The sequence below is a fragment of the Uranotaenia lowii genome, chromosome 3 (assembly GCF_029784155.1).
Source record: "Uranotaenia lowii strain MFRU-FL chromosome 3, ASM2978415v1, whole genome shotgun sequence".
Classification (NCBI taxonomy): domain Eukaryota; kingdom Metazoa; phylum Arthropoda; class Insecta; order Diptera; family Culicidae; genus Uranotaenia; species Uranotaenia lowii.
The window spans coordinates 132,822,840-132,841,205 of NC_073693.1; the positions used below are offsets into that span (position 1 = coordinate 132,822,840).

At 33.9% G+C, this 18,366-nt stretch overlaps 1 protein-coding gene across 5 annotated transcripts in view; it reads left to right on the forward strand.

The window, feature by feature from the left end:
• The window catches only part of LOC129754654 (G-protein coupled receptor Mth2-like), a 143,940-nt gene extending 126,756 nt beyond the window's left edge, over positions 1 to 17,184 (forward strand). For 3 of the 5 annotated variants that reach the window (XM_055750832.1, XM_055750833.1, XM_055750830.1), the window contains exons 3-5: positions 15,321 to 15,755; positions 15,820 to 16,180; positions 16,253 to 17,184. In XM_055750832.1, the coding sequence (XP_055606807.1) occupies positions 15,321 to 15,755; positions 15,820 to 16,180; positions 16,253 to 16,409 (953 nt within the window). In that variant the 3' untranslated portion in view covers positions 16,410 to 17,184. Of the gene's footprint in view, positions 1 to 347; positions 1,094 to 8,984; positions 9,121 to 15,320; positions 15,756 to 15,819; positions 16,181 to 16,252 lie in introns of those variants that run through there. The other 2 variants (XM_055750831.1, XM_055750834.1) reach the window with 2 other exon arrangements.
• The last annotated feature ends 1,182 nt before the right edge of the window (positions 17,185 to 18,366 follow it).

Sequence of the window (18,366 nt, forward strand, 5' to 3'; positions counted from 1 at the left end):
AGTTCATTATTGGAGTACAGTCTGATTTGAGGCTGTTGTGGTGTACGGAAAATTTATCATTTATGTAAAATTTCATTGCTAAAACTTTTTTTCTCACAATTAACCCCACGATATTCAAAAAGAATGTCCAAGAAATTCAAGACACAGAATCAAGTATTTCGCCAATGAACTTAAAAAAAAGATCTTTGAAAATAAACTCCTAGCAAATTTTCCAATAAAGGAAAGCAATCAATAACAACAACAATGAACAAAATCCACACCTGACGCCAATGGCATCGCCAATCCAATCTTTCCTTACTCGGTTGTCGTCATCATTGAGCCGACAACGACCAATCTATGCATTTCGCGCGTTTCTTGTACAGAATCGACCAGCCCTGGTCACCATCATCAGGAAGACGAAGAAAACGTGCAGTGGCTTTCGAGCCGTGCAAACGTGCATATCAGTCGTCGATACCGAGGCCTAGTCCTACAAACATATGAACCGGTGTTGATTTTTATGACAAAGTGCTTAACTTGAAATTGGTTCCAATCCAGCTAGCAGTGATACACCATGACGGAGAAGATAAACACCTTTCGCGTACGGGCGCCCTTATCAGTTGCTCTAGTCGGTTTAGTCACAGTTTGGCTCAGCTTGCCGGGCGATGTCAATGGCTGGTTCTGGGATGGGCTGCCCTGTGAATTCCGCGATTCAATCAACATAAGTAGTGGCGTTCGGGATGGTCAAGAGAATATTTTTCACCGGGGCATCCGGTACTCACCGAAGGATTACGCTCTCGTTAATTATGCCTTCGAGGGTCTGGGAAACGAGCAGCAGGTGGATGTTCCGGCCCATTATAGGGGTTGTGTATGCCATTTGACCAACTGTGTCCGATTGTGTTGCCCTCTGGGCCAGTGGTTTTATATCGGAAGTGGACCACCCGTCTGTCAGCCAGCTTCCGCCAATGGTAGCGAGTTTAAGGTGTTGGCAAAAGTTAACGATGGAAATGGAACCCGAGTGACCGATTTACTGGAAAACTCTACCTTCGGATATGTGGACCAGAGACCGTGCAGTGAGCTAATTGACGAAGAATATGATGATTGGCTGGTGGATGATGTAAGAGCTTCGTTTTTTGTTAAACTGGGTTGATTTTTGGAAAAAATGTAAATAAGTTAACTGTATCAAGTTTCAGAAGTTTAAAAATTAATTCAAACGGAATGGAAAGATGGAAAATTCTTAAGATCGTTCGCAAAATCTATAACCCTAAGGGATATCAATGTAAATTTATGTAGTCCAGACTTTTAAATTTTAAAACGGTTAACAATCAAAATTAAGAAATTAAAAAAAATTCATTTTTGAGCTTTTTTTCATGTATCCCCAAAATAAATTATCCATCCTGAACAAACTGACACGAGCGGTAGATTTTAAGTTTAATATACTGAAAACCAGTGCTTCCCACTGTTATCATCTTTTTCTGAAGAAACGAAAATGAAATCTGTAAATTTATCAAAACAAAGCGATTTATCTGCCTAATTAGGTTGAGGCTAGTGAGCCTAAAAAAGGAAATCGTTCAAGTAAGAAAGCTAAATTTGCTTTTTCGAAATGTTTCGGTTATCACGAAGCTATGAGTAATTGTCGAAATACCGCTTCAAACAACGGCAGTTTAAGATTGTTATCACAAGTGTTTTACGAGCTACCGTGGTGAAATGCGAGCCCGAGCAGACTTTTAGGACAAAATAACACCTAATTTTGCTCAAGGTTGCTGATCTTCGATCAGAATGATTTTTTCCCCCGATTCTATAGGTCCACAGCTCATGTAACTTTTAAAGTTTTAAAGCAGGCTACTAGACCAAGTTGAGGTTTCATAAGAGGCTCTCAACAAGACTCTCAACAAAATAATCGGTGTTACTTGGGCAGGTTCTGTAGTTTGAGTTTTAGATTCTAAATTTGGCAAGAACAAATATGAAATTCTCCTAATCTTCCTTATCAGAATGAATATCATCAATTAATATATCATCTTATCAATCCACTATTCAAAAAGTTTCTGCTATGACTGATTGATAAGAGGCTATGATCTTAAAAAAATCTATGCATATTTGCATAGATAACCCATTAAAAAATGCGAAAATCTGTCATCCAGGTTCGAAAACACTTTTCTTGATGTTGACAGTATTTAAAAATCTTTTTATTTACTCAGGCATGTAGATAAACATATTAAGAAACGATCACTCGCTGTTTTATTTAACTTTCGTTCTCCACAACACTATCCAGGTGAGATCTGAATCGGGAGCACACCTTTGCAATATAAGCATCTGACATTGAAGTCCATGCTTCAGAAATAGAGGCTTTCAGAGAATCCATACTTTGTTGGGAGGATCCACAGACCTTCGCTTGAATATACGCGCATACCAAATATCCGATGAAGTTCAGTTCAGGACAGCAAAGATCCTTCGGTCAAAACTCTACCCAGGTTTGAGTCCGTTTTGAGATAAGGTATGAACCCTATTTAGTTGGAAAACGATATTCTCGGGTTAATGATTTTTAAAAATGTTCGTGTAGGACAGGACAGAAGGAATCTTTAATCCGATCGAAGCAATCGCTCCTAAATATAATCACTCCGGTTTCCTTATGCTATTTGACAACGCGCCAAATACGGCATTTCTGGGCAATTGCAACTGCTTAGCTGCCTCGATGCAGACCACAATGGATTAGGGGAAAGGTTTCCTAAAGGGGCCTATCGGGTTAAATGCGCCTACGGCCGTTTGGCGAAATGGCTGACAAGAAAACATATCAAATCAATGCATTTTGAGGGTGATACGCTTTGAACATAAGGCAAGAAAGAATTTTATGGATAAACCAACTCAAAAAATTTGAAAATTCATACAAGGTCTTGATACCTTTTGATGTAATATTTTGACTTTTAAAAATTATACGTAAAGAAGCTCAAAACAAAAATTTGGGTGGTTTTTGTTTCTTATTCAAATGAACCTTAGAGGTAAAACAAATTTTAGCTTTTATGATGGTTTCATAATGATGGGAAAGTGGAATGAGAGAGTGTTTTTGTATGCCCCCATCATGATTGTAAAATGCCACTATCTTAAAATAACAGGTTAAATAGAATAAATATACGATTTTTATCATTAAAACTTCAAATCTAAGCTCTAATTAATATATTAAGAGCAAATCAAAGATCTCAAACTAGATTTGATAAAATTTATCTTAGGAATGAAATTCCTCCATTCTATGGCAATCCTAAATTTCGTTTATTCCATAATGTTATAAAAGACATAGATTTTTATAAAACTTCAGTTTTGTCGTATGAAAGCTACCCGTTTCTAGCATTTTCAATGAAATTATACGAAAGTATTGCCAAAAAAACAGACATTTTACCTAAAACATAAATAGGCGCGTTTAGCCCGCGCGGTTTGAGGTTCTGCAATTTTGACAACAGTTATGATAAAATCAATTTCTCAAAAACGGAAGGATATTTCAACAAAAAAAAATCACTAAAATGAATAGAAAACAGATGTCTGCTCATGTGTATATAGTTTTTGTACACATATTCGATGTAATATTTGATAAAATCAGTATTCTGCTTAATAGGCGCATATAGCTCGTTCCTCCTCTAACTAGATTTCGCATTAAAATGGCTTCTGGGGAATGGTTCATTTCATTTTTATTACTTTGAAATCTTCTCAATCTTGAAACGAAGCTTATGCGACTTTTTGAGTGAAAACAAAATATGCTTTTAAAAATATTGAAACTCTTTTCACAAACCAGAAATTTCAAGCTAAAGAACATTCCATAAAATAGCAGTGAATACCTACATTGCACAGTGGTGCAGAACATCAATCTAGCTGTACGAAACTAATAACGCTCAGGGATGAAGAGATAGACATTTGATTTCTTCAGCAACATTGTTCAGTTTTACATGGAGCCTTTTCTAGTATCAAAATTTTTGCCGAGGAGTCCACCAATAGCGAGATAAAAATGCTAACTTTTTTGTTTTTCAAATAAGGGCTTTGATGTCTTCGACAAAGTTGTTTATCTGATCAAAATACAAAGTTTTGTTAAATATATCAAAGTCTTATCACATCACCCTCAGGAGTTACATTCAAAGTAAAAAAAAATCTCTTGAAAAAATAGTTTTATGAACCTGACACGTTGTAGATTGGATAAAATGGTTCGCTGTCTTTGAAACAAAGTTGTAACAAGCCACGATCTATAATTGTCTCATACATTATGGTGGGTTTAGAACTTGCTGAAGCCCTATAGAAAGCATTTAGTGTATTTTATTGGCAATTTTGGGAGGTTCGTTAATCGAAAAGTGCACATTTTCGCAACATCTCATTTTTTGTGATTATTTTTGATGATAAGCGGAACCATTTCCATTAGAAGTTAGCGGGGAAATCGGTGGAACTAGTAGAGATTTGAATGATTGAAAATACACATTTTATAAAAAAAAAATACCTATTCCACTTATAGTAAAAAAACGTTGATAACATTTAATTTATTAATAAAGTGTTGCAGTTTTCTTTTATATGTTTTGTTTTATTAAAAAACATTTAAACTCCAAAAAAAATAATGAAACTAATCTGTTAAATTTTTTGATACTAGAATATGCTCCATGTAAAACTGAACAATGTTGCTGAAGACATCAAACGTCTATCTCTTCATCCCTGAGCGCTATTAATTTCGTACAGCTAGATTGATGTACATATGTATGAATTTAATATGTATAAAGACAAAATTGATTTATTTTTTTAAAATGTTAGCTGGGTTGCCTAATGAGAACCTTACCTAAGCAATTATTTTGTGATGGCATTCAATCACATGTATGCTTAGAATCAAGAAAATATCTTGACATTTTTTAAAACAAGAAAAACCGCCTGAAATGCTTACATAATGTTTTCATAATTAATTTAACTTTAGTTTCAATCAATGACGTGTTTTTCTCGAAATGTCCCGCTTTTTTTAAAACTATCTGGCAAGCCTAGAATAATGTGTCTTTCAAGGAATTCAAAACGATTTTTCATTTAAAGCATACACTCTTTGCTGAAAGTTTTAACTATTCGAAACGAAGGGTTTAAATTTTATTAAATACGTTTCAGATTAAATAAACTAAAAAATCTATGACGAGAGTTTTAAATTCAAAAGCAAATCCAGATTTAAGTAGCTTTCCAAAACCTCAGGAACTATATATCATATTTCATTATTTTATTATAGAGTTGAATTTAGATTTAGCATTTAAATTCTTCTTACACATTGAACAATGATAAATCCAGAATTCAGAACTGAATAAATTAACAGGATATTTTCGAATCACTTTTCAAAAAATATAACAGAAAAATAAAATAAAACAAAGTTTTGAATCAGTTCTTAATTCATAGCAATTAATATCATAAACTTATTTAAAATATAAGGTTTTCCGAGAGTGTACTTGCTGAATGGGAAAAGAGTAATTAAAATTTTATCGTGTTAACCTTCGCTGGTATGAAGAAGCTCAGAAAAAAATATATGTAAATGAATTTTTTTTGTTGAATTTTCTGCCATTCAACAAAAAGTGTTTTATTTTCATTTATAAAATGACATTTTAATCGAGAGATTCCTTAATGAGCTCAAAAGTCGATTTTTTAAAACTCTCAACGAGCATCGGCAACGGTAGGTGCTATCCCAGGTGTTAATCCGCGACACATTGCAGTAGACTGAGCCGATTTGGGGTCATTTTTTAATTTAGCAAACCCGGGGGTCTTGAAAGCTTCATTTTAGTTCAAAACTCATCCATGATTTTTTGCAGAATTTTCATGTAACGTTAAAATGAGTAAGTTTGAACTTTAAACACAGAGAACAGACGTACAAGCTCGCACAAAAAATCTTTAAAAAAGTGTGTAAAATTTCAAATGCTGACATTCAAAAAATACGTTGAAAATTGACTTGAAACAGTGCCATCTATTGCGCTGTTCCAATGCTACAAATCAAATTTTCAAATGCCAAGTTTTCGAAAAGGCGTAATCGTATATGAACTTATAAATGATTGAACTAATGGCGCTTTAGAATAGACGGGTCATTTTATTGCTTAATAAATGCAATAAGTGTTTCTTTTGACTGGACAGAATTTCACTTCCTTTCTTCTATACGGTTTTTACTTATTGACTTTTCGCGGTGAGCGAAACAACTTTTTTTTAAATTTTTTTTCGGTTTTTCGGTTTACTTTTTACTTCATCAGATGTCTGCCGTTTTGTGTTACGATACGTAACTTTAAAAATAAAAAAGTTGTTTCTCTCATCGATAAAATTCAATTAGTAAAAACCATAGAGAAAGCACCAGTGATTTACTTTTATTAATTCCTTTATATTTGCACTACTGAGGCAGTTGAAATAAGTAACCGTTTTTCAATAAGTTTTTGCACTTCTTGAACGGTCGTCAGAGGACGAGTCAGCCATATCCAGCCAATTAGGAACATTCTTGACGATCAGTCTCATCCATCTGAACTGATTCTAGATATGTCAAATCGGGATGCTTTCAAGTAAAGCTTAGTTCTTTTAGAAATAGAAAACACTTTATTTTGCTAATAGCTCGTTTGCCAACTATCGGCAATACAAAATTTTGACAGCATTTTGTTGCTTGTAAAAAGTACTACCCGACCTATATTTTTTTTCAAAATTTAAAATGTTCGCGTTTTTTGAGATATTTACGATGCAAGAGAAAAAGAAAAAAATAATTTTACACAGTTTCCTTCAAAATCCATCAGAATAAAATTGATGGCTGACAAACCCGTTGATTATTCTATAAATTACTGTGTGTTAGTAGTGGAAAAGTATGAAAACACTGTCAAAAATGTCTACAATGTTCAAATCAAGCTTTGGAGTAAAGCACATGATCGGCAACTACGATTAATAGTCATCAGGAAAGTCAAGTCTCATACCAGCATTTTTAATTTTTAATAAGCGAAAAACTAAGTGTAGATCGCTTAAATGTCCAACAAATTTTACTTCGATATGCTGAAAGTGTTGCCTTATTATGAGTCATTCAAACCTAACCTCAAACAATATTTTTTTGCTAGTTCCAGAGCTCGTAAACTGTATAGCCGGTACTGAGGCTACGGGGCACATTATTTCTGATGAACGACAAAACTTATGAAATACCCTATTTTAAATGAATTTCAGCGTTTGAATCCTATACCATGTCTGCTCGTGGCAAGGTCCCGAGTATATTAAAGTATGTATTTTCTGGTTATTTTGTATAAAACACAATGATTTGCCAAAATTCTGTTCCTGTGGAAAAAAACAACAATTTTCAAAACGAAAACATTCGCTGTTTTTAAAAGCCTGAAAAGAGTAATCTTGTATGTACTCTTCGTAACCTGTGATCTATACTTACCGATTATACTTTAAGTTTAATCTCATGATTCTTTACTTCGATATTTTCAGATTTGTCCAGCAGCAATTCCTTTAAAAATGCTAAACAAAGTGACTCAAAAATAATCGAATTTGTGAATTTCGAAACAGTTGTATCCACTAAATTGCTCTCAGTTTCTTTTAGAAAAGAAACGGTATTGGACCGAAAAGTATCAGAAATCGAAGGAGGAGGATGTAGCCACCTAAAATACAGATTAGACGAAGTATAAGTTTAAAAAAACTGATCAATGTGAAACAAGTGTGCGCCGACCGATGAGAAGAACCAAGAATAAAGAAGAATTTTTTCTTACAAAAAACGATAAATTTTTTCTTCAATTTTTTCATGAAATATCATAAGATTACCTTCATTTCCTTTACAGAAAGTAACTGTCCCATTTCTAAAAATATCTAAGCTTTATCATTTTTCATTCCATTGTCCAACATTTAGCAATTCTAGCTTAAAGGAAATAGCGATTAACTTTTAAGATATTTTTCCATTATGCAACCGGAAGAAAGTGTTATTAAACTTTAAATGCAATATTCTTGAAACATGCCAAACAGTTCATACGACCTACTCAAAACTGACCAAAATTTTGATTTTTTCTAAGTTTGGTTTTTACATTTCTATTTGGTGTGTTTGGAGACATCTGGTGGCCCAGCCAAAAAACCAAAAATGTGTTCAAAACGATTGTTGGAAATTTTACACATGTTTCGTGGGCTAGCTTGTATGGCTGTTCTCTGTGTTTTAAGGTTTGTATGGGAAAATTAAATATTTTGTACTGAAAAATCAACATCATTTTTTTATTCAATGGATCCGAACTTGATAGATAATGGTTCAAGCCGGTAACTTCGTATCTCATTTGCCAAAAAAGTTATTAGCGATTAACACGGTTATGTCTTTTGGCATGGAAAAACAATGAATTCAATTGAAATCACTGCTGAGTGCCTAGCGAAGTATTGCGTGAAAAGTAGTCATTAAATACATCGCTTGGCCCGCGCAGCGATCCCAATTCAATTTACTGTTTATCAATGCCAAAAGACATCCAACACCTAATAACTTTTTTGTTTAATAAGATACGATAAATAATTTATAAATTGGCATCAAAACCATAAGCAGGCTAGGTTCCACAGAAGAAACAAAAATGATGTTGATTTTTTAGTACAAAATATTCAATTTTCCCATACAAACCTTTTGTAAATTTACTCATGTGAACGTTACTTGAAAATTATGCAAAAAATCAAAACGAAGCTTTTTGAACCCCAGGGTTTAAGAAATTTAAAAAAAAATGTTCCCAAATCAACTCCATTCTATTGTACAGTACAGTTATCCTTTCTGTGAAGGAATACTTTCATTTAAAATATAACTGAAGTAAGCCAAAACTGACTTTCTCAGTCCCACCGAAATACTCTGGAACCATATCAAAACCTAAATAAAAATATTGTTTTCCAAAAATCGACCCAGTCTACTGTTGCATGCGACCAGTGCAGTGTGTGCTTGCACAACTCGCAGGACATGCGTGCATAAGTAGTCATCTGCAATTGCGAGCTAATAATGATTGCTGATTGACTTCCTTCTTTCCCACCATCAACAAACCCCAACAATCTCACAGAGTGGATCGGTCCTGAATATGGGGGAGTTTCTGCTTTCGCACAAGGATTACTGCCTGGCACCGCGCGAAGGCAACGAAACCACCCTGCTGATGTACTGCCCGATGACGGAAGAGTCCAGAGTGCCACATGTTATAGGTATTACCCACTTTTCGGTTTAACACCAACGCAACAACACGTTTTGAAATGGGGTATTTTTCCTGATTTTGCATAATAATAAGACTGTAGCCAAGATAAAAATAACCTTGCGTGAGAATAAGCTGAGAATTCTTAGTAAGGAAAATAGTAGTAAACTCACACAGGATGAAAGTTTATTTTGAAAGCTGTTCTTGACCTTCGACTGCTTGAGTTTTAAAAAAGTATGAAATGACACAACTGTAAAATTTTGAATACGCAATTAAAAGTTGTCAAGATGATCGAGCAAAACAATGACACACATTTAATTCTATCAGATTTAAATCTAGTTTATAAGAAAATTTTCGCAAATTGGTATAAAATACTTTCATTTCGCTTTTTGGCAAAACTAAATACCATTACAATTTAAAAAAAAATGATCAAACACGTTTAAAAATTTGTATTCTGAGATTAAATTTTATCGATGTTTTAATTTTATGGATTTTTCCGATTTTTCAGAATGCGACGTTTTTTTCGAAATTTTAATGGAAATTTTAAGCATATGTGGCCGGGTTTCGACCAGACCGAACTGAGCGCCATGCAAAAATTTTCAAACAACCAAAATTGAAACGCGTGTAATTCATATTGCCAATCGAAAATGCAAATAGGATTGACTGATATAAAGTCCTTGAATTATAAACTACTGTTTCTTGTTCATAAACATTACAGATTTCGTCTTAACATGAAATTATTTGCACATGAAGTTAAAGTGTCTCGAAAAATTACTGATGGAATTCAGTTCGGTCTGATCGAATCCCGACCATGTAATATTTGATATTAGGGGATTTTTTATAATCTGACAATTTGTGCTGGAGGTCTTTAGAACTTCCCCAAAATTGTATTTTTTCAGATTTTAAAAATTTTTATTTTGCGAATTAGATTCGATTGGTTTTTTTTTGTGAATAAAATAAAACTTTATTTCAAAGCTACATATCATTGTTATTTTTCAACGGAAATCAAATCATATGATAGCACATGAAAACGCATTCAATTTTTTCAGCTTTTCAAATAAAATTTTTCTAAAATTTTAAGTAATGACCTTCAACATGAAAACTTGTAAATAAGCTTTGAATGCTGTCTGAAAGTTCCGCTTACATAACCGATGCATATACCATTGTCAAGCTCAACTTTTGATGCAACTTTCATCTCAAGACACTAGAGTAGGCCAACAACTCCATTTAGAGTCTTGAAAGAAATAATAACAGTAAACCTATTTTTTTTGCATCAAAACAAACAACGGTCAATCAACTGCACTCAAACTGGGTGAGGCAAATAGAAATTCGCTGCAGCGTTTTAGCAGCATTTTTTTACTTTTCGACAACAAACTGAGCAGTTTTCGAAAAGAGTTGTAATCGTTTAAGAAAAAAATTTATGCCGGAACAAAATAAAATTAACAAAACTATTGTTTTATGTTCTCTCAGTTTGATGAAATTTGCGGACCTGTTCAATTAAAAACTTTTTTCAAGACTTTTTATAATGTTTATATTAAAGAAACAAAGTTTATTATCTACTCACTGACCGGTGATTTAATCAGACTTCACCTTTTTTCTGTTTTCCAGCTCTGGCACTCAAATATTCGCGCGCGCTTCTAACAAAAGGTGACCAGATTGCCCGGTTTTATCCGGGTTTGCCCGGATGTTTAATACATTGGAAAAAACCCGGATTTTTCCCGGATCTAGTCACTTTTTTTGACAAAAAAACAAAAAAAAACAAATTGTGTTGTAAAATTTTTAATTCACGTGTCAAAAACGATTTTTTTAACAAGCTTTATAAAAATAATCATGGCGAGTGAAAGCCTAAAATACGATTTAAAAACTGTTGATGAAAAAACATTTCAACTATTTTTTCCTTGATTTGTGTTAAGGAGTTCCTGAGTGTTGACCAAATTTGTCCGGATATTACCCGGATTTTTAATCGACATTTTGAAATCAAATGCCCGGAATTTGCCAGGTTTTTAGATAAAATAGATACAGCCAGGATACCTGATGCATTGTAATAAGAGCTTCAGAATTCCAATAAAAGCTTCCGAAGCATGCAAATTGATGCTGGAAAAAGAACTGTTTGTATCGTATGCGATATAATTTCGAGTTTTTATTAAACGTGTTTTGCGTGTATAAAGATGAGAGGGGCGCCTAATGAGGAGGGGTTTAGGTGACCAATTTTGTACTATAATATTTTTGTTCGAACAATGTTTGAATAATACAAATTAAATAGAATTTTGAAAGGTACTTTTTGATAATTTAGTATGAAGTTTTTTTTACATAAACAGTCTTTAATTGAAAATCGGATCTGTGAAACGGTAAGCTATATTTATATATTGATTTCATAAGAAACAAAATTACATTTTTTAATTTGCTCAAAAAGACTCGTGAACGTAGTTTATTTCATTTGAACATAGTATAAGTTTTTTAAGTAACCTTCAAAATAAATCAAATTTTCAAAGGTGAAAGCAATAGATAAAAATTTTGAGGTTCAAATCTGATTCTTGCAAGCTCATTCCAATTTTAGATTTAAGTTTGAAATTCATTTTTTGGAAAAACTGCAAATAATAAACAATACACAGAAATATGGAAGTTCCTGCAATTTGATTTACAGGATGGCTACAGGAAACATTTTTCATCGAATATCAATTTCATTATTGAAACAATTTAAGCAAAAAAAAATCTCGTTTTTTATTTTTTTAAAATCAAACTATACTTAAAATTCGTTATGTTAAGCTGATTTATGAATTCAGCACGACTTATCGAAGAATTCATAATTTTGGAATAAAACTAACATGCAAAACTATAAGTACGCGATCTCTTGCATTATAAAATCCTTAACGAAAAGGTTATCTTCATAATTTTATCTTGATTGTGAAACTTTTATATGAACTGAATCCGATTCTAAATATTCAATCTGAAATTTGAACTCCGTTTTTAAAGCTTTATGATGACTTAAATTACGCCAAAATTTCATCCTAAAGTGGGAAGGTAATGAACTTCCATAAAAACATTTGTTACATTTACTTTTGAGTTAAACCAAATATACGTACGCAAAAAAGCCCTCTTTTGAAATATGGTCCCTTTTATGATAAATTCTTTATTTATGCCAAAATAAACTGACATGGGAAACATATCTTTTCTCATTCCATCCCCCACTGCTTGAAGAAGATAGGCTAATTTATCCAGCTCAAGTTTACATAAATTTTTAAATTAAAAGATGAAGATTCGCATATTTGGTATTTTTTTGGAGCTGAAAAATTAGCTATAGAAATAAAAAAAAACGATGAAAAGAATGTTTAATAACTATTTTCAAACAGCTTTTTTTCACCATCCTTGCCTTTCAAAGCAGCTCGAATTAGTATCCTTTTTCCACAAAAATCATATTAAATTTTTTTTTCGCCATATGCCAAACTTCTAGACATATGATACATTACAACTTGAATTTTACCCAAACAGTACTTGTCATGCTATGAAAATAAACTATTTTATACAGTGCAAATTACTTTTTTTTAAATAAATTATTCAAGCAAAATATGCAGATTAAATTCATATAGGCATCTACCCAATGAATCATGGAAACGATTGTTTTTAAAGGTAAAAAATGTCTTGATTTTCTTGTTATTCGACCGAATCACAGCTATTTTATCTTTTTTGTAGTTAAGAACGTATGTCCCTTTAAAACCCCTGATTACAACATTTTCGGATGATTAGTGATGGTGATCTGCGTTTCTGACTTTACCTGTTCAATAACATTTAATTGAAAAGCAGATTTTCAAAAATTGAATAGATCGAAAAGAAATAATCTGTTCAGGTTACGATGGTTTCATGCACTAATTTTATTTTCTGGAAATTTTTATGTAAACATCACTCAAAACCTTTAATATTTTTTTTTCTTTTTTATGTCATTCTTAGTTTTCAATTAAGGTATACCGGGGCAAGTTCAAACGGATTTCACCATATTTCAACTGTCATATCCCTTTGAAAAATATTATCATTAAAAAAATCAGTTTCTCAGCGTTTTTTGTTCTCTATTTGAGAGTAAAATATTTAAAAATTTTGGCAAAAACAAATTTGAAGTTCCCGTAGGTTGGGGCAAGTGAAAACGCAAAGCAGATGCGTCAGAATAAAAACTTTAAAAAGAACTTAATACCTCTTCCTGTGTGAAATATTCCTGCAGCATAAATTTATGTTTGTAACTACACTTTTAATGAATGCCGTGTAAGTTGACAGGAGGAATTTTATTTTTAACACTTTAAGGGTATAGTAAATTTTTCTCAAAAAACTCACTTTTCAAAAAAAGGCGGATCAAAAGTCTTCTTTATGTAACCTAAAGATGTTACACAAAAATACACTTTTCATGTTGAGTACGTACTTGATTTGGTATGTAGGCGAACAGTACGATGTTTTTTTCGGAATTATTTCCACTTTCATTCCGAAATACATTTCAGTTGTGTATTTGGGCCCAAGTTATCAATTTCTAGAAGAAGACAAAATTTATAATTTGTTTGTCACAGAGAAAAAATGAACGTTTGAACATGCTCTAGTGTTCCTTATATGAAAATTCTTTCGAAAAATGTATACCCTCACCTTTTGTCATTTAAAAGCAGTTTATTTCACTGATACCTTTCAAACGTCAGTCCTATCTTATCTATTTTAAATAAAAGGCTCTTGCTCAGTTCGTGTGTCTGCTGATTGTAAAAAGATTTTTGCTCTTTTTAAAATTTAAATGGCACTTAATAAATCTTCAGTTAAGTACATTTGTACATGTTCAACAATTCTACCTCTAGAAAACATTTTATTTATATTACTGTTATCAATATGAATTAAAACTAAACTGCTAGGCGAAATGGATGGAGAAATTGTATATAAATCTTTCAGTTCAACCGATATTAATACGAACAAAAAATGGTATTATTTTGGAAAATCGTTCAATGTGTCAAATATAGGCATCAATCAGTACCATGTGCTGTGTACAAATAAGCAAGGAATCAAAAGGAAGAAATTCACTTCCAGGTTGCATATTGCCTCCACGTGTATAAGAAATACAGGTACATCGTCAAGAAACAGGCGCTTGATTATTAACTTTTCCCAACAATCGTATAACAGTGTGCTCTGGTTACTACCCTCTTGCGACGCCGTTTGCTCGCAACGCCTTGCCCATGGAAACGAAAAGCAAACCCCTCAAAGGCAAAAAATTTCAAAAAATGAATGCCATGAATTTTCTAATTCAGATTTTAGCTAAAAATGTATAAATTTAATTAATGGTTTTGACTTGCTTGGCAAAATATCAATCTGGGTCACTTCAAGGCCCCATTCATTAATATGTGCTGTAAAAATGAGCTGGGAATCAAAAAGAGAAAATCACATCTAGGCTTCATAGCGCCACCACGTGCATTACCAGTATGCCTGGTTGAGAAATACGCGCCCAAATGTTTCCACTAATCAGTGTGCTATGCCATGGGGCCATGGTTACCATTTTCTCGCGACGCCTCGACCATGGTGACGAAAAATAACAACAACAAACAATACAACAAACATTAGAAATGGAAAAAAGTTGCGACTTGTTTATGTAAGTTTTTGTGTTTTAATTTTGTAATTAAATAGTTTGTTTACATTTTGTTTCATACGACGTGATAAAAGCTGACGCGAGATTGTTTGCATTTGGGTGATAATTATGAGAAAGAAAATGATGTTAGAAATCCATTTCCTCATTTATTGGGTAGTTTTTGTATTGTTATTGGACAATTTTGACGGTTTATTGTTTCAAATTTACGGGTTTACACCTCTTTCGTACATTTTTTATGGTCTTGATCTCGAGCAAAATTACAAAAAAAAAATAATACTTCTTTCAAAGTAGAGCTTCTAACTTTAGCTTTCTTTGACAATATGCAAATATTTTTGACTTTGAATAACTTAAAAATGAATTCTGTCTAAAAAACATATTTGGGTTACGAGGTAGCCAAAACTATAAATAGTGTAAAATTTAGTAGAGAAACAAGAGAGGGTCAGAAGTGTCAAAATGGAACTCCACAAACTCTAACTAATTTAAAAATCTGGGAAGGATTAGGTTTGATATATGTTATCATTTAACATAAATGCAATGACCTTTAAAACTTTTGAAAAACTACAGGATCGTATCTCTGTACCAGGAATATGAGGCTTACTACTTTTTCGTTCCAGGTATCTTCGTATCGATTCCGTTCCTGATCGTAACGCTGGCCATCTACATCTGCATTCCGGAACTGCGGAACATCCACGGCAAATCGTTGATCTGCCACGTGTTTGCGCTTCTCTGCGTCTACGTGCTGTTGTTGCTAACGAACTTCCGGCTCACTTCCGGTTGGTGCAAGATACAGGGATTCACTCTGTACTTCTGGCTGCTGGTTTGCTTCTTCTGGCTCAATGTGATGTGCTTCGACATCTTCTGGACCTTCAGCAGCGGAGTTCTGATCAAGAATGAAAAAAGACGATTTCTGTACTATTCGCTGTATGCTTGGGGAGTTCCGGTGCTTTTCACGGGTGCAGCGTTGATGGTGGAACATTTAGACGCGGTTCCGCTTCACATTAAACCCCGTTTCGGCGAGAATGAGGATGTGCTGAACTGTTTTCTTCAGAGTGAGTAGTTGGTTTGGTTTAGGCGATTGTACCAAGATGATTGATGTTTTTTTATGTATTTTAGGGGATATGGCAATCGAATTCATTTACTTCTACTTTCCGCTTTGTATAGTGGTTGTAAGTAATGTGTATTTTTTCGGAATGACGGCTTTTCGTATCTTCCGGATACAGCGAGCAACTGAAGCTGCTCTTCGACATGATTCCAAGCGGCACAGCAAATTCGAAAAGGATCGTTATCGGTTCAGCTTGTATCTGCGGCTATTTGTCGTCATGGGTATCACCTGGACGTTTGAAATCCTTTCCTGGGCCAGCCAGAGCGAACTCTGGTTCTTCTATCTAGCAGATATTTGCAACTGCCTTTTGGGAGTGATCATATTCTTCCTATTCGTCTGGAAACAGAAAGTTCGACAGCTGGTTGTAAAGAGGTAATTGCTCTGAAGTGTAATTTTGAAAATAAATTCTCAAATTTGAACTCTCCCGTTTCCTTTCCGTGACAGGATAGGGCGTCATCAAGAACCGAGTCGTTCGAAATCATCCGTTAATACCGCGTCTTTCACAACGGGAACGACCAAGAGCTCCAGCGGCCATGAAGCGGCGGTTCCGATGAATCCGATTGCTACGAGGACGTCCGAGCTCGCCACGGATTCGGCCTGAATGCTGCTTTAGATGTCTCACCATATCAGTGCTGATTTGGTTAAAAAAGTTTCCCATTATTGATGGGTGAAAATTACACAACAGACACTCTCGCAAAAAAAAAGCAACCATACTCGAATGTATCTTCGTTCGCATTTATGTGCTTGGAAAACCTTGTGCCCTGCTAAAAGTGAATGTAGGCAACCACGACGCCGTTTTAAAAACGATTGACATATTTTTAAGAAAAGTACTACTCCGATGATATTCATGTTCTTGGTGTTTTTTGTACTTGCACAACGTACTTCATCATTAGTATTTAGAGAAAAAAAAATCGGTTTCAAACTGACTTATGAGTATTGATAGTTTTTATCAGTTTCACAGTGTATGAAAGCCTCTGGAAAGATGTGATAACATCAATTATATAAAAATGGAGCATTCCTTATTTTTCTCGTCTTAATATTAAAATCACAATGAAAAGTTAAATCATTTACAACGATGGTAAGAAGAGAAACAATCTAATGAAAAAACTGATATGAGAACAAACCATACAATTAAATTGCAGCTGTATTTACATGAACATTTTCAACCTAACCAATATAGTAGACATCCGTTTCTTGGCGATTTTAAAATCACTGAATAGATCTCGTGACTATTGCATATGAACATCGAAAATAACAAATCAAATATTTCAACCCCATCCCTCCCAGTATAAATCGAACCAAAGAACCCAAGCTCGTTGTGTTTTACACCGAAACTATACAAATCGTGCATCAATTTCAGCGAAATAAAAATCGAATGCCCATAGACTTGGATCAGTTCTCTTGAATTTGTAACTTTCCGAAAGCCCCTCGACTCGATAGCTGCAGCAACGTATTCACATGGGTGCAACGTATTTTTTGCTTCCATTCAGGGAAAACTTTTTGGAACTTTTCGCGTTTTGACGCATGCGCGCTGGGTATTGGACAAGGTAAAGCTTCATCTGTGGTAAAGCTTACGAGGTGTTTTATTTTTTTCTCGCAGATGGCGGTTTTGGTTTTCAGTTATGAATTTGAAAATATAAAAATGACTGATAAATAATTTGGAAGCATTCTTCTTAGACAGTATACATACATGTTTTGAACCACATAAAAAGTTTTTATATGCCAATAAAATGCTTGCTGATGCTAAAGAAAGGAAAAATTGAGTAGGCGAAATTCCAGAGCTGATCTTAAAATAGTCAAACATGAAAAATTACGGAAGTAGATGTACTTAAAATACGTGAAACTTTGATCTGGAACTCACGAGGAATTCTTCAACCGAAACTACAGTTTCTGGTGATGACCCTGTTTTTTTTTCGTTCAGGTCTCCTAAAAATAGAAAATCGACCGCTTTTTTTCAATGACTTTTCATGAATAAAATCAATCGGTGGTCTGGAACATTTGACACATTTCTCGTGCTTGTACCGCTCACACGTTACTTTTGTTCGTTCATGATTCACAAAATCTAAAACTCGTCAATAATTTCGATAATTCAAACAGAAAATCAACGGGAAAAGAGAGAAAAAAAATTTACATCCTAGCAAATCATTAGGCACTGTTATAGACCGCATAAGCGGCCAATAATGCACTTCCATCTGTACCGTTGAGCCGTCAACACGTACGCCGGAGCATCGTATCGTTGCTGTGTACCTGCAGGAACATTTTTACATTATTTATTTTTTCCTTACCTGTTTTTCAATCAGCACTTTTCAGTGCTAAAATTATTTCTATTTTCTTTTATTCATATTTTCTCTTTTCTTTCCAGCATGGGGAAGTCTTCGGCCGGCTCAAGGGCCGGAAGAAAACGGATTGCTGAACCTAATCCAGGGCCATCTGCCAAAAAAGTTGAAATTTCCAATTCATTCGATGTCCTTCATAACATCGGTGATGAGGAAATATTCATATTTAATTCTGATAAGAGTACTAAGAAACCTTCTTCTTCTTATACTCTTAAAAACGAA